Source organism: Rhynchophorus ferrugineus, unplaced genomic scaffold (genome assembly GCF_030347505.1).
Source record: "Rhynchophorus ferrugineus isolate W39M unplaced genomic scaffold, kcgeb_rfMv2 rfM6, whole genome shotgun sequence".
In the NCBI taxonomy this organism is placed as follows: domain Eukaryota; kingdom Metazoa; phylum Arthropoda; class Insecta; order Coleoptera; family Curculionidae; genus Rhynchophorus; species Rhynchophorus ferrugineus.
The window spans coordinates 43,483,105-43,510,842 of NW_027472585.1; the positions used below are offsets into that span (position 1 = coordinate 43,483,105).

The 27,738-nt window shown below is 32.2% G+C and overlaps 1 protein-coding gene across 1 annotated transcript in view; it reads left to right on the forward strand.

Moving 5' to 3' along the window:
- The window catches only part of LOC143197969 (discoidin domain-containing receptor 2), a 623,414-nt gene that overhangs the window by 481,156 nt on the left and 114,520 nt on the right, over window positions 1-27,738 (forward strand). Inside the window, exons 8-9 of the mRNA XM_076406850.1 lie at window positions 5,285-5,424; window positions 8,090-8,157. Coding sequence (XP_076262965.1) covers window positions 5,285-5,424; window positions 8,090-8,157 — 208 coding nt within the window. The remainder of the gene's footprint in view (window positions 1-5,284; window positions 5,425-8,089; window positions 8,158-27,738) is intronic.

A 27,738-nucleotide genomic window follows, 5' to 3' on the forward strand; every position in this document is an offset into this window, starting at 1 on the left:
TATTTCAGTATATTGTCGCTGAAATATGTCATCTCTCAGATTCAGAGAGATAGGTCATATCGTTTATTCTCAGTTATCGGATGCGTCTGTGATTAAAATAACTGGATTGTTTAACGATTCATGAGCGACAATATCCACAGTAACGTTAACATACACAAAATATATAGTGTAACATCATCAGCGAAAATAGATAATTTTCAAAAACCAAGGTAAATTAAAGGAGATCAACGAACATTGAAAAGGATTGTGACCAGGCAACATACAACTACCGCTTACAGAGTAACAAGAGAACCTTCTAGTGAACCGAAGAACTAACTTAAATAACCATAGCCAGCTCTAAGCTGCAAAAAAGATGATGCAACCAGAATAAAACCAGAACACATGATGATTGTAAGAATGTAGTATGGGCGGTAATATCCTGCTATAGAGCTGGTCCTGCGATATATATCACCGGCCGAATTACTGCTAATTAATATTTAGACATCCTCAGTGATGAAATTATTATTATAATGGTTAATGCATTGCTGCCAAAAATTGCCATGTACCAAAATGATTATGTCACATATTCAAATGTCTCCTACAGCCAGAAATGTTCAGTCTTGACTTGAGGAGCATCATAATTTCATTAAATATCTTCAGTGGCAAGAATTGTCGCCACTTCAACTTCAACATAATTGAGCACTTATGATTTCAGAGCAGATAGTGAAGAGTATATTACCACCTCCATCACCATTCAAGCAATTGGCCGAAGTTTCGGTACTATAGTGGGACAACTTTCCATTCAGACACTCTATCATTGTACGAGGAATTACGGTTGTTCTAGTATCAGATAGAGTCTCTAGAGTTTATTAATAAACAAAGTCTCTATATTTGAATTTTCCGTAGAATTATTCTAGCTTAAACCATATTTTTCAGAGCCCTTGTTTAGTAACCATATCAAAAATTTTCACCTGATTTCTGAATAATATATTTCCCAAAAAAAGCTAAATAAAGTTACGTCTTATGGAAATAATTTCAGAACGACTTTAACAACATTCCGATGAAAATTAAGGGAATACAAATTCGCTTGCTTAGATTTAGGCCGAAAGAAATATTCGGCGTGCTGACGCGCGCTATTCACATTACACGACAAGTAACGTTGGACCAGTCGAGGGGTTCGCTATTGTTACTATAGGAGAACGAGTAGAAGTGATCAAAGAACGTCGGTTAATGGCAGTCGGTGGGGATGCTTAATGAGTTACATGAAAATTATGGTGTCCATTAAGGGAAGGTGGGAAATGGAGAAATAGAAATAAGGATTTCGAGACGACGTTGATTGGTAATGTTTCGAACATTATATTTTAGTCTGAATTAACTTTTTAATAAAAAAATCTTGTAGAAATGTTTTCTTAATTAAGTCATTATACAGTAAAAGATCAATACAGTGGTTCGAGCCAGTATATGAGAATCAGTAAACACAGAAGAAGAAATAATCGGCCAAGCTGCAGCATCTTTTGTTTCTCCCTCAAGAGAGTTCATGTGGATGGTTCTTTTGGATGACTTCCAGACATGAACACTGTTACAGTCTAACATCTGTAAGCAAGCAATCAAGACAAATTCTACATGTTTCTCTTCAATATTGTTTTACAAATGAAGCCATTTATTTACGATACGGCAATCAGTTTACAGTTGAGGACAAAATACACCCAGACTATTTAATGAACGATAAATACTTTTTAACCTCACATACGTTTGTGATCATACCAGACTTTGGTGGAAAAAACGTGAATTAAGATCACAGGAAGTGATCTAAAAGATAAAAGTTTATAAACAAGTATATATATCTGTATAGTTATTATATTTTTTTCTTTAAATACAATTTAAATACAATCATTTGCAATAGCATACTGCAATTGCTTGTAACAAGTTGTAGCAGTACATATTGTACCAGTACTAGACTAGGTGTATAACAATAACAGTAAATAACTATCACCCCTTTGATTGATTTCTTAATATTAACTTTATTCATCAATTTTATTATTCAATTGATTTTATTCTTAATATTAACTGAGCAAAATTAAGTAATTATCACAACTTTAAAACAGTCTAACACTACCATGAATCTCCTAAATATCATGATATTAATGTTAAATATGGCTACATTTTTCAATCAAGTACTTTAACAAATAATAAACTATTTAGTGACATCTCCCTCCATTACATTTGAAATAACAATAATATATATTTGTTATAAACTATTAATTGTTTTTATAATTGTTTCCTTTATTGAACTGAAAAACTGAAAATGTTGAGGTATATGTTCTTGGCAACAGTTCAAACTAATTCCAAATATTTTCTTCTGAAGCTAATTCAACTCTAAACTATTTTGTTTATCAATAACTCCAAATAGCCTTAATTATTGCAAAAATAGATGAATGTGAAAATGAAATGGAATGATGAATAGCCCAGAATATTTATAGAAATTAGTAGTTCAAATAATTAGGCATTTTAAACGAATTTTATTTAATTTAATATCATCAATTTATTAATTTCTTTTCTGCCTTTACTTTTAGCAAATTCTTTATTAGGATTTTTAGTACCAAGCTGCTTTAAGAGCCCTAGTTTTTTAATATCGATATTTTATTTTACAACCAAAAATTCGATACTCTCCTTTACAACTATGGATACTTCATTGAAAAAAAATGTAAATCAATTTTTAGATATATTCTGTCTTCCTCGTTTTATTATATATTATTATTTTATTACATATAATATTCGTAACAAGTCATTCATTAAAAACTCGGCATTTTCGGCTTTAAGATTGCCTAACTCTTTCGGGGTAAGCTTTTCATCGAATTCATTGTTTTTACAAGTTTTCTTATCCGTATTTGAAAACACATAATGCCTTACCATTTTTATACATGGCCTTGAAAAAATTTTTCATTAAACCAAATTTTATATGTAACTATAAGAGGTTCATATTTAACATTTGATTTACCACAAACTAAATCAGTATTTTTTGGAAAATCTTTAATTTCATGGTACTTTTTGGTGTCTCTACTGTTCCACAAACAGAGCAAACAACAATATTTTGTAAAGCAATACAGCAACAACTTTTAAGTCGGACAAACTTTCCAGTTGTATTATTCGTATTTGATTAGGTCTAAAATTAGTTTCATGATTTTCAAATTACTGATAATGCAATAAGTATGGAAGGATATCGGCTGCCAATGTGGAGTAATAAAGGTTTTAGGCGTAAATAGCATTCACAGTATTTACTAAGGAGCGTGACATATTAGACAATGACTTTATAAATGAAATATGGAATTCAAGAAACGTAATCTTATTTATTTTAGAAAAATTGTATCACACAGTGTTGTCAGATATTACGAAATATCCAGTCAAATAGTTAATTATTAGCTTGAACAATAATCACGAGATATTATCAAATATACATCCAGCGCGGAAATACCACATCAAATTCCTTTCAGTATATTCCGGCAAACGAACTTTCTAACATTGGTTTTCTAGATATTATACCGTAAGCACAAGACAGGTATTTAATTTATATGAATCAGATCCCTTATAGTTACAGTTCCGCTTGTTCCCGAACTATTCCTCAAGATAACACATCTAAGTCACTTCCCCGTATTTCGAACCAGCCCAAAATATTATTAATTAATTAGTCAAATAGCGAACTAATTAATTCCGGGGTTGTCCTTAAAATATTAATCGTTAATTATATTGAAACTGCGAAACTATTCCTGATATTCCGGATAAGAATCGGAAAGTTTTTTCATTATTGAAAATTAGGAAGGGCAGGGCATCAATCGAAGTAATGAACTAACACATAGTCTTGTCTTGTCTGTCGAGCCAATAAACCAGTGTTTTTTTCTAGAAAAAAAAATATATTTAAACAAATATGATCTTTTTATTTTCATTTCCAATATCAAAAGTGGTATTATTACCCAACCAAGTCTGTGTGGTTGGAATAAAGTGATGACATAAGTTGTAACAGTGCCAAATCTGTCTGTGTTAAAACTTATCTTGTCATCTTACCAGGACAGCAGCTAAAATTAATTTTAATTAATTAATTAGATAAACTACCCCAATTAGACCAATAAACCATTATTTTTGTCATTCTTTTGCCGTTTTATTTTAACCAAGTGTTTGTAGTGAGAATAAAGCGAGCTTTTGGAAAACAAAAACAATTTTGCTGACATTGTAAAAATGAAGAATAACAATGAATTAGATAAGAATCACTGTATTCACATAAGTTGTGGCAGAGCAAGAAGAGTGGATGGACCACCCGCTTGAAAAATGGTAAGATCCGAGTCGACTTAGCTGTTTATCTGTCAGGACAGCAACTAGACCTAACTGAATCAGTGTAAACAATGAGTATGACGTGGAAATAAAATCAGTCAGGCTGTCAGGATTTAATCCCGATAATAGTAACTATTTTATGGAGGAATGGCTTTGATGAGCAACTAATCTAAAGAATAAATTCAAAGGATTGATTGTTAATGCCAGTCAAGGCCGAAGGTCGAAGCATTGTTACTAACATGACCGATAACCAATACAAAGCCAAACATGTAATTAATATTCAAGACCTTATTATTGGATTTACTAGAAAGTTGAGATTATTCCTTTCTTAGTAATTACAGACAATGCCCGCTTGGTTGGCACAGTGGTACACAGGGACGGTCCTCCTACTGATGCGATAGTCGCGGGTTCGAAACCTCCTGGGGCATGGTAGTAAATGTATGTTCGTTATTGTTTAACATTTGTGATTTTCCTTAGGCAAGAGTGCAAAATCCGACAAGAAAATTGATCCCACACCAGTAACCAGGCTGGGTAAGACCGGATGTCTCCTGGGCTTAATGCCTACTGACTGGCCAGACAAACCCTCGTTGGTAAAAAGGAGACTAAAATATATATAAAAAAATTATAAATATGATTTTTTTCACAATGATCTCATTAAATATGATCTCATATGGGCTATAAGTTATAAAATGTACAAGAGTTTAGAAAACAAACATTATTGATGTACGCACCAGAAAACAAAACTAACAATGTCCTGTATCAAAAAGCACGCTATGTTTTACCTCAGGTAGGACAATATCTGTCGGGTCAGCTACTAATCGATATATTTCAATATGTCTTTTAAACAAATTAAATCATTTTCGAACGTATAACTAGCTTCCGGCGTAACATAAGCCCATCTTTGATGTGATACTTTGAGTTCAAAGCTTCGGGATGTTACAAAGTAAAGTTTCCTGGTAATATGATCTTCACTTTGTTTCAGGTATTTGGTCAAGCCGAAGTTTGGTTTAGTTTGGATGGAAACAGATATCAGCCGGACCCAATCAAGGCGACGATTGCACCGGACCACAGTCGAGAATCTGCACGTAATGTCAGTATAATACTGAAAGGACGGCCAGCTAGGTAAGCGTTGATTTACGCCAAGTTTGCGGTCATAATGTAAGCGTCGTATATAAAAAACGCTTGGTAACACCTTTCTCTGTCGATTCTCTTAATGTTTTTAATTATCCATTATAGTAATCTAGAAAATTAACACTAATAAGTAGCTTTGAGAACTATCGACTGAAAATAGTCGATACAGTAGATAGTGTCGATAATCAGAAAATAGTTGAACTAGTCGATAGTAAAAAACTAGCGACTGAAAATAGTCGATACACTCAATAGTCACAAAATAGTTGAAATAGTCGATATTAAAAAAACTAGCGATTTAAAATAGTCGATAGAGTCGATAGTCACAAAATAGTTGAACTAATCGATAGTAAAAAAACTATCGACTGAAAATAGCCGATACAGTCGATAGTCACAAAATACTTGAAATAGTCGATATTAAAAAAACTAGCGATTTAAAATAGTCGATAGAGTCGATAGTCACAAAATAGTTGAACTAATCGATAGTAAAAAAACTATCGACTGAAAATACTCGATACAGTCGATAGTCACCAAATAGGTGAACTAGTCGATAGTAAAAAACTAGCGATTGAAAATAGTCGACAGAATCGATAGTCACAAAATACTTGAATTAGTCGATAGTAAAAAAACTATCGACTGAAAATAGCCGATGCAGTCGATAATCAGAAAATAGTTGAACTAGTCAATAATAAAAAACTAGCGACTGAAAATAGTCGATACACTCAATAGTCACAAAATAGTTGAAATAGTCGATAGTAAAAAAACTAGCGGCTGAAAATAGTCGATTCACTCAATAGTCACAAAATAGTTGAAATAGTCGATATTTAAAAAACTATCGACTGAAAATAGCCGATACAGTCGATAGTCACAAAATACTTGAACTAGTCGATATTAAAAAAACTAGCGATTTAAAATAGTCGATAGAGTCGATAGTCACAAAATAGTTGAACTAATCGATAGTAAAAAAATATCGACTGAAAATACTCGATACAGTCGATAGTCACCAAATAGTTGAACTAGTCGATAGTAAAAAACTAGCGATTGAAAATAGTCGATAGAGTCGATAGTCACAAAATAGTTGAACTAGTCTATAGTAAAAAAAATATCGACTGAAAATAGTCGATAGAGTCGATAGTCACAAAATAGTTGAACTAGTCGATAGTAAAAAAATATCGACTGAAAATAGTCGATACAGTCGATAGTCACCAAATAGTTGAACTAGTCGATAGTAAAAAAATCAGCGACTGAAAATAGTCGATAGAGTCGATAGTCACAAAATAGTTGAACTAGTCGATAGTAAAAAAACTATCGACTGAAAATAGTCGATACAGTCGATAGTCAGATAATAGTTGAACTAGTCGATAGTGAAAAACTATCGACTGAAAATAGTCGATACACCCGATAGTCACAAAATAGTTGAACTAGTCGATAGTAAAAATACTATCGACTGAAAATAGGCGATGCAGTCGATAGTCACAAAATAGTTGAACTAATCGATAGTAAAAAAACTAGCCACTGAAAATACTCGATACAGTCGATAGCCTCAAAATAGTTGAACTAGTCGATAGTAAAAAAATCAGCGACTGAAAATAGTCGATAGAGTCGATAGTCACAAAATAGTTGAACTAGTCGATAATAAAAAAATTAGCGACTGAAAATAGTCGATAGAGTCGATAGTCACAAAATAGTTGAACTAGTCGATAGTAAAAAAAAATGTCTGCTGAAAATAGTAATTATTATGCTATATCAAATACACACTTCCACTATTGTTCTATTTAGAGACAATAGATGGAGATGTACGAATTCCTTCCAATACTATATTTGGAAAAAAAGGACTAAGATAATTGTTTGAATTTAAATGATATAGTTAATATTATTAATCATAAATGTTATTTAAATGATAAAGTTAATTCAAAATTAGTTAATTTCAAATCCTTTTTAGTCGCAGTATGAAAAAAAGGAATGGAATAATGGTCCCAAATATATTTAATCGTATTTTAATATCCGGAAAGTAACAATGACACAATATAATAAAAGTAATGAGTGTATTTCTGTTTCATTCAAATTGCTCTTACTATTTTTTAGGCAGTGTCATAACTGAGACGGAGATGTACAAATATATTTTCGAACTTTCTTTGGGAGAGGGAAAGAAAGAGATAATTGTTTTATTTTATTACTTTAGAAACAAGCCTGTTTTATTGTTTATTCATACATATTTATTACATCATTATCAACAAATCCATATTTATTTCTAGAATGCCCTCATGAAAACAGAGTAGTGTTAAGGGTTACTTCCACTTAAGAAAAAGATTATATTTTATATTAAAAGCAAGTGAAGTCCTGCACAACTCATAAACGTTGTTAAATATTCCAACATAATATATTAAATCAAACAAAACATCGTATATTTTCAGGAAAAATTCTTGGAAAAGGCAGTGAACAAAAATTATTCAAGAATTGAAAACATTATTTAATTTAAGGGCCTATATGTACAACGTATGTTCACAAAACCCCACGAAAATTATTTATGAATAATTTTTATTTTCCACCAAAAATATAACTAAAAATTTATAAATAATTTCTAGAAACACTTGCAAACAAGACAATAAAAAAGTCGTACCAATTATTTACTCTTTGAACACATGTTATTCTTTTGCAGGTTTATCAAACTAAGATTGTATTTTGCTGACAAATGGATCCTTCTGAGTGAAATCTCCTTTGAGTCAGGTAAGTCTTCACAAACCATCTTGCAAATGTTATATCAAAAAAATATTTAATTCTCTATATCCTACATAAAACTCAGGAGTACATTTTTAATAATAAGTTTAAATAAGAAGTTCAATATACGAATATATAAATTACAATCATACTCTTTAACAGATGATTTTGATTTATGGATAATTTACTATTAATCAGGTAGTATGTGAATTATTTTTAGTTAGTATTTGAAATAATTGTGTCTTCAAAATAAATTCGAATATACATACATTTAGGGATATTATTTTTAACTGCGCTTTAGAGAAAAATAACGCACGATAGCTTTTGTAACCAAAATAATGAGCGCTAAATATGTAAATTTTAAGTTTACAATACTCCATCTCTGCTGTACATCGAATTATTAATTTTATTTTTATTTTTAAACGCTTATGTTAACGAAACTTCTGTTTATTAATTAAGTTTATTAGTACGAATTTGTCATTAGATTGGGCAATAATTGTTACTATGACGTATTTCTGTCTACTTTAGTATCTACAGGAACCAGATTAGATTGACTGCTCGAATGCAATTCAGGACATTTTACTGCAAAGATGCAATAAGTTCACAACTACAGGGAAGCTAAAGAAAAGATTTGGTAATTTTTTAAAACTTTAACTTGAAATAAATAGAGCCATATTGGCGTCATGCTAGGAGAATTATTTACAAAATTCATTTAGATTGGCAATGGCAAATTACAAGAAACATGAAATAATGCCTGACAGGAACTGAAATAGCAATACTAGTAAAGAAGATGGTGATTTTATTGTTTTTATTAACAAGGACAGTACTCAACTAGAGACATCAAAAATGGAGTTATAGTTAGTAAGCTAAAAAAGCAGAAATTAAACACTGTGCTGAACAATACCTGTAGAAAAATTGTTTTCTTTGACAAGTTTTATTTATTCTCATAAAAAGAAGCTGTGTATCAGATAGTACATTTAAAAACCTAGTGTTCATGAAAGACAATTCAACGTTTGCAGATTAATAGGCCGGGCTGTAACAGGTCCCCGACTTCACATATAGATGGCCCTACTATAATTAAATCATTTTGGGTTAATCAACGTTTTTATAGTGAAAAATTTGATAAAAAGAAATTTTACTTATTGATAAAATATTGCTTTTTGAAGGGAGAAAATACAGTTGAAGCAAAAACTTGGCTCGATGCCGAGTTTCCGGACACTTCCCCAGGAAAATCAACCATCAAGGATTGGTATCCTAAGTTTAGACATGGTGAAATGAGCATCGAAGACGGTGAACGCAGTGGACGCCCACAAAAAGTTCTTACCGACGAAAACATTAAAAAAATCTACAAAATAATTTTGAATAACCGTAAATTGAAATTGAATGAAATAGCAGACACTGTAAAGATCTCAACTGAACGTGTACATCATATTATTCATGAATATTTGGGTGTGAGAAAGCTCTGTGCAAAGTGGGTGCCGCACGAGCTCACTTTTGACCAAAACAACTACGAGTTGATGATTCGGAGCAGTGTTTAAAGATGATCAAGCAAAATAAACTCGAGTTTTTGCGTCGATGTGTGATAACGGGTGAAATGTGGCTTCATCATTTCACTCCGAAGTTCATTCGAGAGTCATCCGAGTGAACTGCACACGATGAACCCACTCCAAAGCATGGAAAAACGTAACAGTCGGCTGGCTAGATTATGGCATCTGTATTTTGGGATGCGCATGGAATAATTTTCATTGTCTACCTTTAAAAAGGAAGGACCATCAACAGCGACTATTACATCCTGTTATTAGAGCGTTTGAAGGACGAAATCACCGAAAAACAGCCGCATTTGAAGTAAAAGGAAGTGCTGCTTCACCAAGACAATGTACCGTGTCAAAAATCCATGCATTGGGCTTCGGATTCTTTCTTCGTCCACCGTATTTTCCAAATCTGCCCTCTAGCGACTACTTAATGTTCTCGTATCTCAAAACAATGCTCACTGGGAAGAAATTTTTGTCGAATGACGAAACTGAGGCCTATTTTGAAGCAAAGGACAAAACGTACTACAAAAATGGTATCGAAAAGTCCCTCTAGGTCGCTCTAAACAGTGTATCACCCTTGAAGGGAATTATGTTGATTAAAAAAAACTAATTTTGCCAAAAAATTTGTTTTACTAAGGTAGACCGGGGACATTGTAATTGGCCTATTATTAGTTCTATTCTTCTTACGTAACCAAATGCCTCATTGTGTTTTGTATTTTATATTTCAAATATACGAATCTAATTACATTAGGTACAAGATAATATTTTGTAATTTGTATATTAATTAAAGCAAAATAAATATTACGGCTAGCTTGAGATGTAAGACTAGCTTTAAACATTTTTTCACGGGCTTATTAACGGAAGAAAATAAAATGTAGGTAAGTTACGCCACTGTACATAAATCTGCGCCAAAACCGGGCAAACTTAATTACGATAAATTTATGAAAGATTTTTTACAATTTCCACTTCCATTAACTAAATTCTAAGGAATTATAGAGATTTCTCGGGATGTAATAATGGTCTCGTAATTTTTTAACGATTCTCCATCACAATGGATATTAATCATCTCCCGGGGAGAATCATGGAAATCATAAAATCACATTGAAATGTCTGAGTTATTAATTTTACAGTTTAGACAGTTGTGATAACGGGATTTTAACAACGGAATGGTCTATAAAAATGCAAGAAACGATAGTGGAATATTAAATGGCGTTCGGTGGATCGAGAACTTCTGTTGACATTAATAGTTTTTGTTTTCTTTTTTTTTTGTTATCTTCGTAGTTTTAAAAGTTGGATTTTGAATCAAGAAAAGGAAAAATTAATGGTTCTAATCGTAACTGAAATATAACTAAAGCGCTAAATTTTTTTCAGATCTATCCTTTAATTTTTTACAACAAAATTTTAAAAGAATTATTAAATTAAAATGATTTTAAATTATTTTGAGTTTCTTTTTTTTTACATATTTTTAAAGTCTCCTTTTACCAACTATGGGTTTATCTGGACTAGACCTACAGTTTAACGTGAGCTCCAAATCACGGTCCTCGGCATTAGCCTACTGACTGGCGAGCGACCGATTTATAAATCATCCCAAAAAACATCCGATCTTACCCAGCCTGGTTACTGGCATGACTGGGATCATTTTCCTTGTCGGATTTTATACTATTGCCTAGGACAATCACAAATTTTAAACAATCACAAACATAAAATTCCATCATGCTCCGGCAGGATTCGAACCCGCGGCTATTGCAGCAGTAGGAGGACCGTCCTATTGCCACCAAGCCGGCTATATTGAGTTTCTATTTCCAAATATCCTCTTCCAAACTTTGGTAATAACAAGAAGGCAATCGCATATAATCTCAACTACATTTTTTGCAATATACACTCGCCCGTATATTCCCTATTTAGTCTATTTTGAATTACTGTGAATTTAAATCACTTAAAGTTTAATGATAACTTGTGATGACCACCAATGGCATCTACGTCTATGCAATTGTCCACTATTCATTCATGTTGTAACAAGTAACGACGATAACAAGACAACACAAATAAAAAATTCGATCTAATAATTAGGGATTAGTTTAAGGCACTCATATTTCGGTTATATCACTTTGAAAATCTTATAATGAAATATTTTCAGGTTATGTTCACTGTAGTTTTATTCTCATGAATTATTATAGTAAATAATCTAACATAATATTCTGGATAATACATTTAAATTGAAGACCAAACATGGTGCATCACAAACATAGTGATGTTTAGATTGATATTTTGATATTGATATTTTAAGAAACACGAATTATTATATATAAATATATATATATATATATATATATTACTGGTAAATATCATTCACCTATATATCTCGAAAATTTTCTTCAACTATAACAATCGGCACTTCTTCGATTGTCGGCGACTCAAACCTCCTCACGTACTCACCAGATCCCTTTTCACCAGCGGGAGTTTATCCGGACTGGACCTACAGTTTAACGTGGACTGTGAACCACCGTCATCGGCATTAAGCCTACTGACTGGCCAGTGACCAACTTAGAGACCATCCCAGATGGCATCTGGTCTTACTCAGCCTGGTTACTGGCGTGACTGGGGTGGTTATTCGTTGGCAGATTTTTGACTGTTGCATTTAAAGACATTTACAATTACAATCACAAACATAAAGTATATCCATTCCCCAGTAGGATTTGAACCCGCTACTATCTCAACAGTAGCCCGCAGTACTTTAACTATGTTACGCCTTAACACCAACTATATTACATAATAATACAGTGCATTCAAATTTTAAATATATCTTATTAATCAATGACACTCCGATGTGAAATCAAACACAACTAATTCACAGTCTTTAACTATTTAGATCAGATGTGTAAAGACGACAAAATATCTTGCGCTTCTTGGTTTCACTTATTGTAAAACAGTCTCATGGAAAGGAAATAATATTCCACAAAGTTTTATTTGTATTTACCATATTTCGTATAAACCATCCAGAATGAAGTCGCCTCGTTATCAAGTAATATTTTAATTTATGGGCAATTTCTTTGGAATAATAGCGGGAATATCGCATTTAAATAATCTGGAATAAATCCATATTAATTAGGTACAGATGGCATCGGTTGCGTTCGATGCCAAAGAGACGTCTGAAGTTCATTCTCTAATAGATAACTGGATGTTTATTTTAGCTTAAATTTAAGACAGTGGCAGTGGCAAATATAGGTCAACGGAAAAGGAATGAGTTTAGGCTTCATGCATATTTAGATGATATAAATATAGATTTGATTAAAAAGGACGACAAAAGAATCTCTGTATAAAATTTTTAAAATGATGTACCAAAATCTTAATATTAAAAATCTGCAACCTTATTGAGCACCTTTTCTCTTTTTCGTTTTTCTTTGGTGCTATCAGTTATCATTTTGTTTCTTCATACTGAAGGTAGATAAATTCTGTGACTGTTAATATTTTATTTACTTGTTCAATACAATGATGTATAGAGCCTAGTTATAATTATTTCATAGTGTTATTGTCAAAATTGTGGAAAGGATAATTAAAAAGGTTAAATTGTATCATATACGTAAGAATGAAGAAAATATACCAAAAAGAAATATTTTAAAGAACACCAAAAAAAATTTAAATGGATGATATGTATCAGCTTAAAGATCTATTAACGATATAATAAACATACGTGAGATAGTATCTTAACTATAAGATCAGCCTCATCTTGTTGGTCTATGAATTGTATTACTTTATTTTGTATTAGTGTATTTTTTAACATACTTGTTGAAGAATGAATTTTTCTGACTACATGCCTAGACCCTAGAAAAATCGCACCTATAATATCGTTTAACTAGCCTTAAGCCGATATTTTAACTAAAAGAATCTTAACTCTTTAAAATAATTTAAGTTTTTAATTGATGGTAATTTAAAGACAACATTTTAAAGGGCAACAAAAATTGGCTCTATATATATTGAATGCCCTTGCACTACAAATTTTCAGCACGTGACCGCCCTGACGTCACGTTTAATTGGCCAATAAAATTTAAATAAAAACAATATAATTTCTGAAATAAATTTATTAATTCAACGAATGAAATAAATATGATCTGCAAAATAAATATATATTTAAAATATAGATATTACATAAAAAATCATAAAGAAAGAACTTTGGAATAAATCAAAATCACTTCTTCAACCTTTTCACTTTTCTATATTTGTTTACTGTTATCAATTTAATCTATTAGAGATCTATTATGGGCTTACCAAAAAGTATATATCTCATCCTGTGTAGAATTTTATCTAGAAAATCGTTATATAGTGCACAATTAAAAGGTTTTAAATTTACATTTTTTAAAGGTATTTGACAAAAATGTGTTATATTATCGACATGGCAATATCTGGAGATAAAATAAAATATTTTAAGATAAAGAGACCTACTGACAGTATTATTAAACAATTTTCTGGGCCACAAGATATTGCCTTGACTCGTTTATTCACATAGGAACATCTGGAATTAAAGTTATAGTCATCCCCCCATGAGTATAGAATGTAAATTATTTAAAGAGCCCTCATGTGCATCCTCTTCACAGTTTCGTAAAGGCCAATGATATGAAAAATATAACTTATGTTGAGCGCTTCAAATGATGTCTAAAACATACTAGCCGAGGATGGATATTCCAGAATCTACGAGCTAAATCAAAAAACACTATCTTGGTTACGTAGCCTTGAGCCAATATATTTATTTAGATAATTACATTTTTTCTCTTTAATAAATTAAACCCCTCAAGGTATTTATTAAATTGGTGATACTTTAACAAATTTGTTCTTACTTGGGCAATACATTTTACACCAAAATTCCTCGAGTATTGAATATCGGTTAATTTATAATTATTATCACTACATAGTATAAAACAAAGTCGCCTTTTCTGTCCCTATATCCCTATGTGCGCTTAAATCTTTAAAACTACGCAACGGATTTTGATGCGGTTTTTTTCAATAGATAGAGTGATTCAAGAGGAAGGTTTATATGTATAATACATGCATAATATACTAAGGCAACATTGCTAATTTTAGAGGTTTCTAACGTGATGTCGTAAATTAACCTATTTTTTAGGCTTATTTAGCAATTAGCAAAAACGCTGCCTAACCCTACGAGTTAGATCAAATTAATGTACTACAGTATTGTACACCATAAAAGGTCTACAAAAAAGTCCGCGATGGTATATGTTTATCTTTTAGGGATAACCCACATTAACCATTTTTATTGTTTACTTTTTACGTGAGAAAATGGCTTATTTACGAAGCTATTTTAAGCAATACGGCATTAATCCTTATCGAATTAAGTACCTTAAATACAGTGTGCAATTAATATAGATCAATATGGTTCCTTACAGCATGTAAATTAAACAAATATTTTCGGAGATATTACAAATTTAAAATTTGCGTTTAAAAATGTGTAATGTAATAAAAATTGTATGAATTTAGATATTCCAAAGATAGCAGGAAATCTTCATAGTAAGTATAGGGGAAGAGGAATTGTTTTACTCCAAATTTAATGCGTGCAGGCCAAGGGCAGTAATGAATGAACCAAAAATACTGGATCGATTTTAATCATGTTTTCATTGAGTGACATAGGCATATATATTTTATGCCCGTGCAAACTCGGAGCGGGCCGCTATGTTTTTATAAACAACGTTCATATTTTTTCTGTAGTGTATTTAATTTAGTATCAGCATTGCACCCGTGCGAAGCCGGGGCAGGTCGCTAGTTTTATTATAATAATTATTTTATTGGAGCTGCAACTCTTGATCCAAGAAGAAAAATATATAGCCGTTTGCATAACTTCTTTCTTAAGGGGATTAATTTCTCAAACTTTTTGATATTTAATCCAATCACTTTGGAAGTTTTAACATTATCGACCATTCTTTAATGACAGCCAAATACTTCTTCGAACGAAAACGATTCTGCATTTCCTTACTATCTCTACATCCGTATGACAACACTTCATAGATCGATAATTCACTTTACTTTTTGTACTACCGACCTATGAACTATTAATGTGATATCTAAACGCACTATTCTTTATGTCAGCCATACTGAAAATAGCGCTCAAAACAAACAAACAACAAATGTACTATAGAAACGATGTGGGCCAATCAGATCTCGTCACAGTATATACCGTAGAGATTAAAGCAAGTAATAAGTTAAAAGTAGCGACATCTACATATTGGACGTCGCGAAATATTTCTCCAAAATTTATTATAAAGTTAAATATCTATTTATGAATCTAATACTCTATGAATGTTGATCATTTGTGACAGTGAAACTATTGATGACAATAGCAGTGACAGTGATATTTTGTATGGAAAAACAACAATTTTTTATAATATAGCATAGAGATTCTTATTTTACAAGTAATGAAAGTATTAATCCAATTATTTCATGAATATTCATTATCTTATAAAAGAAAGAATAACCTATTATGGAAGGTATTGTGTTTTCACTGATATCTCCATAATTTATGGACCAATTATTTGCATCGAACTCGACAAAACGACATTTAAATAATCTCGAATACATCCATATTAATATTTTATTGCGAATGTCGCAGACAACATCCGACGTCAAAAAGCCGTTCAAAGCCCTCTCTTCGGTCGCGTAACGCCTTGTCAACGACTGAAGAGAATAAATCGCGTTTTAAGTTGTTTCCAAGGTAAATAGCTGGCACGTTTTTATTTAAATCGCCCGAACGTGCGGAATAAAATTAACGTTTCTCCTTTTTCGGGCATTAATATACTTTTTTATGTCGGGAGTGGTGGGGGGATGTTTTGGAATTCAGGGCCTGTATCCAGGCGTTACTTCTTATCCTTAATTACGAGAACGTATTGTGCAAATAATTTCTTTTTTCGGGCGTCGTCGAATCGTTACCAACTAAAACACGTCTGCTCTGTGTCGATATATTTGATGTAAAAAGATATTCATCATTGTAAACCTATCAAAATTTATTTAGTGACAAGATTTATTGACTCACAAATATCTATGTAATATTCAGCAAGGAAACCAATTAAATTCCACAGGTCCAAAATATTAAAATGATGCTACAAATCAAGTCAAAAATACAGGGTGTGTGATATATAAACCAAAATGATAACCCCTAACAACAACAGTAGAAAAAAGGTTGTGGTGTAATAGTTTTTCAACAGTTTCAAATAATCACTTTCCGTAAATAATCGGAATTTATTTTCTCTTAAATAAAGTCCCAATTAATTTAAAATATATAGAGCTTTTATTTTAATAACATTACCAAAATAATATACACCCTATAGGTTGATTTGATTTTACAAAGTCTAGTTATAATATTTGTTATAAATCGTATAAAGTCTAGCTGACCTATTTCAAAGGGAATCCTTTAATAACTTATTGGCAAGTAAGCCTCCTTTATACTTATAGAATAGGAAAGCGGCTTATAGTGTAACAGTTTCTCAATAGAAAGCTCTTTACTTGAGGGAAATCTATTTGTCTTTACTGTACCGTTACTGTATTATTGAGCAACATTTTAAATATTTCATGATGTTATATATTAACCGTCAGACTTTAGTAAAGCACTCTTTAAACTCACAGTCTCTTATTTCACCTATTCATATTTCAGTTTATTTAACTTTATAAAATATTTATGGTATATAATGTGTGTATTTTTGTGGTGATATTGTTTCTTTTTGCGGGAATTTGGACTGATAATAAAAACATTCCAAGGCTTTCAGTTAAGAAATTACTTTATTTTTATATATCTCACCGAAAAATCTTTAGCACTATATGACAACACGAGTATGCTATAGTTTCGTCGGTTCTTTTGAACTATATGATTTTACGACTCTTGGTAATGTTGACACAAATACCATAATAGTATTAACTTGATAATTAAAATGAGTAGTTTTGCTAACGTTTTATCGCAAAGTATAATCCTTGAACTTCAATACATTTTCGGTGTATCCGAACATCGTTTCTTCAACATCATTATCCCCTTTTGGTCAAACAAATTTAATAAACAGATGGAACTCTGAGAATCCTGCGGTTTTTTAACCACGTCAGCTTTTATAAACACTTCTAATTTCATTTTTTACAATAGGGGAAAAGTATCCCATTGAAAATAACGTCGTTTTTTCGACTATATATAAACCAGATTAAAAGAAAGTTACTCGCTGATTAAATTTTGATTTTTTCAATTTCGTTCTTCCCGAAATCCGAACCGGACTATTAGGAAGCTAGTGCGAAACTTATTAGAACTTTCGAGAACCAATAAGTGGAGAAGCATACCGTCTTGCATTATGAAACGCCGTAAAAACAATTCTTCAATTATCGGCACTTCTGCTAAACCAGTTTACTCTGTGAAAGTTTTAATTTAAGTCAACTTTCAATAAATTTAATCCTTTATCTAGCTAAAATTCTGCCCGCTCCAGATAACGATTTTAAATGAATAATCCAGATTTGCCCCGGAAAAAATCCATATCATAAGAATTACTTCCATCTCGAATTTGACATTTTTCAGAAAAAAAATATCAAATATTATTTGTATCGTATAGTTTTGTGTAACGTATTTTTAACCTTTAGATGTCAGGTTATTCAATAAGTTTACGGAGCTTCATTTACCTGTTGGATGAAGAATAGTGCTTTATATATATATATTAATTTTTTTGTTTACCTGAACTGGACATACTGTTTAACTTGGGCTCCGAACTACCTGGTTACTGGCGTGATTAGAATGACTACTCCTTGTCGGATGTTTCACTGTTGCCTACTAAGACATTTATAATTACAATCAAAAACATAAAGTACGTCTTTGCATCAGCAGATTGCGAACTTGCGACTATTGCGAGAATAGGGCGACCGTCCTGCCTGCCTTAACCACTGTGCCACCAAGCCGCCGCAAATGGTTCAATTTTGCTTTTGTTTTTTTTATGATTTCAATATAATTTTCGTCGATAAAAGTTACCATAACCTATTCCACAACCTGCTTACTGAATTCTTGGACCTAAAACTGAACAGCAGGAACTTATTGAGTTATGCGATGAAGTCGTTTATTCATTCCTTTCGTTTCTCTTTTTCTTCTACGATGACATTGTTGAGCAATATCTGAAAATATAAGAATTTCTGTTATTAATATCCTGTCATTTAATTCATGTGTCACCCATCTTCACATCTTCTGAATCTTTCCCGCCAGTTGTTTTTGAATTTCTAACGGGTCTTCATTCAGTACCCGAACATTATTTGTATTGGATGTTGAAATCGTGGCATTTGAAATGCCGAAACCACATTTCGCATATTTTTGTGGTGAGTTTCTTTTGATGAAACACGAAAATAAAATGCACGTTTTCGGCAATAAAACTCATTTACAAAAATGTACAAATCTGTAACAAAACTGTAAAATGACATATTTATCTAATTCTAATATTGCATAATTATGGCTAGTCCAATCCCATAAATTAATACTAAAGGATTTTTTTAAATTTGATGCCTTTATTGTCAATAGTCGGTACAATGTAGTTTATTAAAAGCTACTTTTCCTCACATTTCACGCAATTTGCGGATTCCATCTCGAAAGGTCGATGTATCGCTTGAGGATATCCATGAATCCACCCATTGTTTGGTATCTTTATAGGAAGTGAAGCGCTGCCCAGATAGGTCATCAATAATATGTTGAAACAAGTAGTAATTAAAAGGAGCAAGGTGTGAAAAATATGGCAGGTAGGGTAGCACGTTCCATTAAAAAGTGTCCAAGTATGGTACCACCAATTTTGCAGCACTGGTCGAGCGTTGTCATGCTAAAGAACAACATTATTGTGTTTTTGCTAGTATTCCGCTCATTTTTCGCTCATTGTTCGTAAATACATCAATTGTCGTCAATAGCTGCCGATTGGTGGTTTCATTAGGTTCTAACATCTCATAGTATACCAAACCCAGCTAATTCGACCAAATACAGAGCATTAGCTTGGAGCCATGGATACTCGGCTTTGCCGTTGGTGTTTATACATGACCAAATGGGCCCCATATTTCTTTTAGGATTACCGTAATGTACTTACTTTTCATCAGCAGTAACAAGGTGCAAAAAAACATCAGTCAATTCATATGGTACAAAACATTCAAGCTTTTGGATCATTTCCACGTTCTTCGAGTAATTGGAAATTATTTTGTCGTATTAATCCCGACAATTGTAAATTTTCTTCTTACGTGTTGCATGGATAATCATCAAGGAATTGCTTTAAATCCGTCGTCTTCTTGATTATCCAGAACGCTCTTTGTCTTCGGTGTCAAAATCGCCACTTTTGAAACGCCGAAAAGAGTATTCACATATTGAAACCGATGAAACATTATTTCCATAATCCGTTACACAGTATTCGATGACCTTCGAAACCTTTTTCTTCAAATTTTCACTCAGTTCAAATTATGACATTTTCAACACACCGAAAAAAAATTGTGCACATTTCGACGAAATGACACCTACTAAAGAGAGAAGCTAGTGAGACTTCAACATGAAATTGGTTACAAATATTCACCAAGCAATTTAACACACAGTAACACCATCTCTTATAAATCCACTAACATTATTTATAAACCTAAAAATAACCTGAAAGTAATTACCGAGACACTTGGTATTTACTGTCATGTCTTACCAAAATAGGATATTGAACTTCACCCTCTCTAATGATATAACAGTGATCAATTCAATTCTCCAGTATAGATATAGTTATTTCACGCATAGAAACCAAAGAACAGGGTCAGCTCGAACAGGATTATTCACGACGTGGTGGCTTATTGTGCTGACGCCACTCGTTCCGTATGCAAATTGCTTCTGCAATATTGACATCATTATTTGGAGTTCCGTACGAAAACGGACTTTCCGCCTTCGTACGTCTGCCGTATGATTGTTTTCGCAATTTAATAATGCATTCCGAGTTATTATATGTGTTTGAGTGTTCGAGCTCGAGGAAATCGCCCGACTTTGAAGGGATTTGGTAATTTCCCCGGAGACGACTGCTTGATTGGGATTAAAATTGCGATTTTTAGAATATCCCGGAGATTCGGGAATAATTGATATTAAATAACGGATGCCATATGGTAATGTACTATTAACGCAATGTTCCATAAGCTATTTAATTTAGCCAAAATCCAATTTTGTACTTTCGTTATTTTATATTTATTTTTTTTCATATTTGAATATGTTTTAAGTTACCAAACTTCTTTCATACGTAGAATTTGATTTAAAATTCTTCTTCTGCTTTGCTAGTTCTCATGCTATATAGTTAGGCAATGCGAACTGTATTATGAATAGTGGAAGTATACTGCGAAAATAATTTATATATTGAATAAAATATTTTTAATAAAAAAACTGAAAAAATAAATAAGAAACTCACAAAAAAATAATTAAGTCTTTGCATCGATATGCGACAATGGATGAAACATGGCTCCATTATTTCACTCCGAAGTCCAATCGACAGTCATCCGAGTGGACTGCGTAAACGCAACAATCGGCTGGCAAGTTTATGGCGTCTATATTTTGGGATGTGCATGGAATAATTTTCATTGACTACCTTGAAAAAGGAAGGATCTTCAAACAGCGACTATTACATAACGTTACTAGACCGTTTGAAGGACGAAATCGCCGAGAAACGGCCACATTTGACCAAAAAGAAAGTGCTGCTTCACCAAGACAATGCAGCGTGTCACAAGTCAGCCAAAAAGGATGGCAAAAATCCATGAGTTAGGCTTCGAATTGTTTCCTCATCCACCGTATTCTCCAGATCTGGCCCCCAGTGACTATTTTCTGTTCTCAGATCTCAAAAGAATGCTCGCTCGGAAGAAATTTTCGAATTGTCGAATGAAGAGGTGAGAGAATGATGAGGTCACCGAAACTGAGGCCTATTTTGAAGCAAAGGACAGTAGGACAAAAGGAATTATGGAAAATAAAGGAAAAAAAATTCTCAAAAAATGTGTTTTACTATGTTAAACCGGGGACTTTTCCATTGACCTGTCAATAGTGTGAGGTAACCGGAAGCTGTCCAGTGACAACGCTGCAAATACCGAAATAACTAGTAGATACCCCCTACAAATACCTGAAAATTTTATTGTACGAACTTATCTTGCCCTGATAACTATTTGAAATTTCTCTCGCGTCCCTACCATATCCCCTAATAAAACAGGAACCTTACGAGAACACCGAAAAAATATCAAACCAGAAACCCGAGCCTCTCTCCCGTATCTTAGAGTAGCGAAAACATTCGAGACCACAAAGCCAACCCCCCTTATTGAGACCTCATTATTGGTCCTAAATTTAATAATACTTTTTCCGATATTACGTCTGTACGCGCGCGAAGAAAATCATCTTTATGGGATTTCCGAATTTCCCGCATACTTTCGGATACAAAAGACGTCTTCCCACCCCTTCTCCGCCACCTCTCGCAGCCCTCCCGCCCACCAGACGGCCGGCGCGGAAAAAAGGCTTTCCTTTCTTGTTAAAATTATCTTTTCGCCCTCCTTTTGAAGTTATGGAAGGGGATCAACTTTGCGCAGATAAACCTTCAGCGCGCCCGCAAGTTTTTAAAAGCATAACAAGTCGAAGTTTCACGTGAACTTCGTAAGTTATATCGGTTGCCCGGTTTTATCGTTCTATTCCGAATTTTAAACTCGGTTCAAAGGAGAAAATCTCGCGCGGTAACAATATCCATCGGCCGTGGCGCGATACGCTAGCAAATCCGAGCGAACAGAGTCATATCCGTAGGTCCGACCAACGTTACTAACGTTAATAACGGAACAAATTTAATTATGCCCAACTCTGTTGGTTTTTAACGAATTAAATAGTTCGACAACTATTTTCGACGCTTTATAGGAGCAAGTGTTATGCAAAATTGTAAATCGACTAACTCGATGGGTTTCTACAAAGCTACAAAAAAACTAATGGTAGGCCACAGAGAAAATAGAGTTTTCCGATGTTCAATATCTAAATGTCACTACTCTGAACTTGTTACGTGTTTAAATAGCTATGCTGAGAACCGTGAAAACATTAGATTGGCCCATTTCTAAGTGCAGAACTATATTTTAGTATTTTTATACATTTTCACGATTAAATTATAATCAAAATTAGTTCTAGGAAATATAACTGCGTGTACAGAAAGCAAAATAATAAGAAATCGTCTTCGTATGTTGTTAACAAAATAGATATGTTATATAAATTAATAAATTAATTCACTAAGCCTATGTGGTATGTGATTCATATATATATATATATATATATATATATATATATATATATATATAATCAATATCTCTGTAAGCGACATTCGCAATATAATACGGCTATAATATTTTTTAGTATCAATAATTTATAGTTATTATCATCAAAACTTAGACACGGCAGTCACATAGTTCCGCAATCGCCCACTAAACTGTTGTCCAGTTCCCATCACGAATTGCCTTTTGAATGTTCTGAAGAAAAAATTGTAACACAAATGGATTTTTTTTAATTATAAATAAAAATATAAGAGCTTCTTATTTCAAAAGTAATATATTGTATTACAAGGAAACCTTAGTTTAAGAATGAATATAACGTCTAGACGAAATAAACTTGAAAATTATTCCATACTATAATAGAAAAAAGGCAGTAAAATATTATGGTTTAGTAGTTAGATATTTTAACGTTTTTCACCATAACACTTACATATAAACGTGAAAACATTAAGAATTCTCAACAGTGTATTTAGCAAGTTAATATATCATAATAAAGATGAAAACTAAATGATTGTCATTAATAAGACTGGAATTTTTAAGATGAAAAAAAGTCTCTCTTCTTCGCTTTATTACAGCCATTTTTACCGTTTATTCTAGTCAGCGAAGCAGTCAGCTTAATTAGTCGATATATACAAAAGTCTACGGAGCAGTAAATAAAAATTAAAATGCAATAAAAAATGACTGGCAGTTTACAGAAGACAAAGTCGACGATTCTAGAATAATATAAGGAATTTCTTTTCATATTATTATCTACCTGTTTTTTTTTCCGGTATTATTTTTGTAATATATACGTCACACGGCTCGAGAGTACAAGTCCAGTGAAAAAAATACTGGAATTCTATGTAAACGAACTGCTATATTGGGCTGAGGAAAATGGACAGTAGAAAGGTCTAATAGCGTCCACTTTTACAAGACGAGAAACAGACCCTGGATCAGCGCTATGCATAAGAAACGTGGTGATTAAAAACAATGATTCACATACAGTATATTCAAAGTTTTTTGTACATACATCATCGAGATGTTTAATGTAATGCCTGTCAAAATTTGTAAATTCGTTTTAGAATCAGAGTAAATTCCTTCTCATTTTATTCTCGTTAAAAAGAGACATAATATCTAATTAGTTCGAACACGTAAACGTATGAGCCTGTCAAACTAGTCCAGTTATCAGATGTATGCAAAATTCTTGAAAGCAATAGTGATAAGAGATTATAACTCCACCCTATAAACTATTGTGGCTGTACAATTAACTGTAGTTTTTAGATGTACTACAATGTTATAATAAATTATAATCGATAACATTTTGGTTCAATTATTTTTTTTGGATTAGAATTTTGTTGTATGTTAAAGCCAAACTGAACCAAAACTCATAGTTGATACGGCAACATTGCGACGTTTTGATGTCACAAATTTAAATGACGTATGTACATAAAAACTTTGAACTCTAAGTGCTTTTCAATTTTCGCCTGGCACTACTCTTTACACTGTTTGTTCTTATCCCGTTGTTTAAAATTTTACATTAAATATTAATCTTTTATCTACATATATTTGCCATACCTTTGGCCATTATTGTAGAAAGTACATTATACTTGCATATTAAGAAAGAATGTGATGACAACCTTAAAAAGTCCGTGAGGCCGATGGGTCGATACTTAATAAAAGTAATATTATTACATGGTTTTCTCGGTAGTATTATTTTTTTAATTTATACACTGTTCACCTATTATTTTCCCTCTATAAGGATATTTTAAAAAGTTTCATCATTTACCTTCAGACTTCATCTTTGGCATCCAATTCTGATACTTGAGTTAAATTAAGCAGTAATCGCAATAAACATCACAAAATCATCCCAGGGTATATCCAATCTTATAGTCTAATTGCTGATGTCATCGGAATGATTATTCTTTTTCATACTAAATACTCAATTAGATTATGGTGGGATTTGAACTTAGTCACTGTTTTAGTTAAAATTACTAAGATTGTATGGACTGTGAATTTATTTTCAAATGATTTTTTCAAAATTCAAGGTGAAGTTTTTTTTTTCAAAATATGATCACTTAAACTACCTCATATTTCCATGTATCTAACAACAGCATCTCTCACATCTGTAACAACTCAACCACTTTTATCGGTGGATTGTGTCCTTTATAAATTACTATATCAGCATTTAGTTACAATTAAGTTATCTGCTTGATACAATAATAAAATATATTAACGAAAACTAGTCAATATAACGCTTAAAAATCGGCCTTCCCTTCTGTAACTTTTTTATTAACTTATTCGCTGAATACTACAACTAATACAAAGGACAGATTTTTATATATAGAAACCATTTATCATTTTTCCCCGAATTGGCAAAATGGCCATTGAATCAGCTAGCGCTTGTGCCTCCATGAATAAAACATATTTATCGGCCAGTTGTACGATTCCTGTGACCTTTTGTTCATTTCGAAATAATAATTATTCCAAATTGAAGTACATTTCCCTAATTTTGGACCTGAAAAATATTTTAATCCTTTATTGTATAATTTTTCAACATTTTCTTCGAATTTCTTCATAGATATTAACTAGTTTTAAAATCTGGCCAATAGTATCGTCCATGCCATCTACCTAGAACTTTTTTTATACACCACATTTGTGTTAGGAAAGATTTCAAGTTCTTTTATATCAAAATCAATATCAGTAAATGGATGAAAGTATTAACAAAATTATAGTAACAAAAATCCAAGGATCTTAAATGATAGAGATAGAGGAATAATTTTGCGAGTTGCTTCAGAGTATATGCTAACACTAAACCAAATCGCTTCTGCTGGTAATATAAAATAAACGTAAGAAATGTTCAACGTATCCTACATTATGCTAGGCATTAAAGAAAAAAAAGAAAGTTTAAAAAAAAACACCTTTAAGAGAAAAACTGAAGAAAAATCGGTTACACTTTCTTGAAGAACATAACACATGGAAAAAGATGGTGTCATATAATATTTTCGGTCAAAAAAAATCATTTGGGATGATCCTGATATAATAATCAAACAATTTTAAGTCGCGGACAGTTCGATAGAGGAAGTATCATGTGTTGGGATACTATTATCCATTCAATAAAACAGTGAACTAACGTCATGTAAAAGTATGACGTCAAAACATTGCAATATTGCCGCATTAACTCATCTTTGTTTGTCAAAAAAATCATTTAGCTTTGATATAACAAAATTCTAATCCAAATAAAATAATAAAACAAAAATGTTATCAAATATAATTTACTTTAACATTCTAGTGCCAGTAATGTATATATTGTCTAAGAAATTAAACTATAATAAATTATACAGTCATAATAGTTTGTAGGTTAGCGTTGTGTCTTATTATATTTACATTGAACTCTTTTCCACACCAACTATGAGGTAGAGTTTTAGGCACCTTTTTATGTAGTGGTATTCCCTGGAAGCCTAGTCCATCTAATTAAAAATCATATATCCAAGTATATTTACCCTTTACATTTAGTTCATGTTTCCTTCGGTGCAATGTTTCCTTGTAACGCCATTTTGATATCACTATATTTCTCCTTAGTTTGTTCTGTATATACCTTTCTACATCTTATAGTAGAACTAGATTTTATCTCATTCTCTTTCATTTGTCATATCGGTAAAACAGTTAATATTATTTCCCTCCTCATACATTTTAACCAAGTACCATCTATATTCTGAATAATTACGCACATATCTATGCACATACATCTTTCATACTCTGCAATACGATTTCCTACAGCTATGATATATTAATTATGTACATACCTTTAGTTGTTTCTACTCTCATTACCCAGTCTTGGCAGTTGTCAGCATTAAATCATAATCCTATCCAATATATCTAACATTTGTTCATAATTCAATTATATCTCAATTTCTTCTTCAAGGTGTTCTTCCTTTTTTTCGTTCCTTTTTCCAGCATGAAGAACAAACAAGAATTTCAAAAACATTAATCAATTCTTTTTTATAGTTTTGTCACACAATTCGGGGGTTTTGCGAAGTTTTTACGCGGAATCTATAAGTCAACAATAGCTATCTTACATAAATTACATGATTAATGTTCTCTAGTCGTAGAATCTATAAGTTAAAAATGTATTGTTATTAAGAAATCTGTGATGAAAATTGTGTAGTGTTCTAAAGTTTTGTCGCGGAGGTACGTCCTCGCAATAATATCCAATTTCAATATAATCATCAAAAATGGATTAATAGTTAGTTCCTCCTATATTAATAATTGTCCTATTAGTAAATATAACTTCCTATGACAACCGAACGTGGATAAAAACGGACCATCCTACGGCCCCCCAAGCCCACACCTAAATATTATTAAACTAATAATATGGTAAAGGCAGAACAAGAAACTCTCGTCCGAGAGCCTGTGTCTGGAATAGCCCGCGGAACGGGAATAATTTGGGAAGGTTCATGGCTTTCGGTTATTGAAGTAATGCCATAATAAAGATAACTTCGGGCACACTGAAACTTAAGCGCCGGCTCTGACCCAAATATTGTTCTTATGTTAACTCCGGATGGTCACTGCTCGTTACGAATAGTAATTTCCTAAATCGTTGTTAATTAATTGATATAGTTTAGATATTTAAAACACCTAATAATGAAGCACAGGCAAGGGAAGACAGTTAAATGAGGAAAACAGCAATTATTATATTAAAAAATCCTAATCTACTAAAGAAAGCTTAACAAACCAGCCTTCCAACAAAGCAGTTCCGATATATCAATTAATATCATAATAAAAATAATTAAAAAAGTTC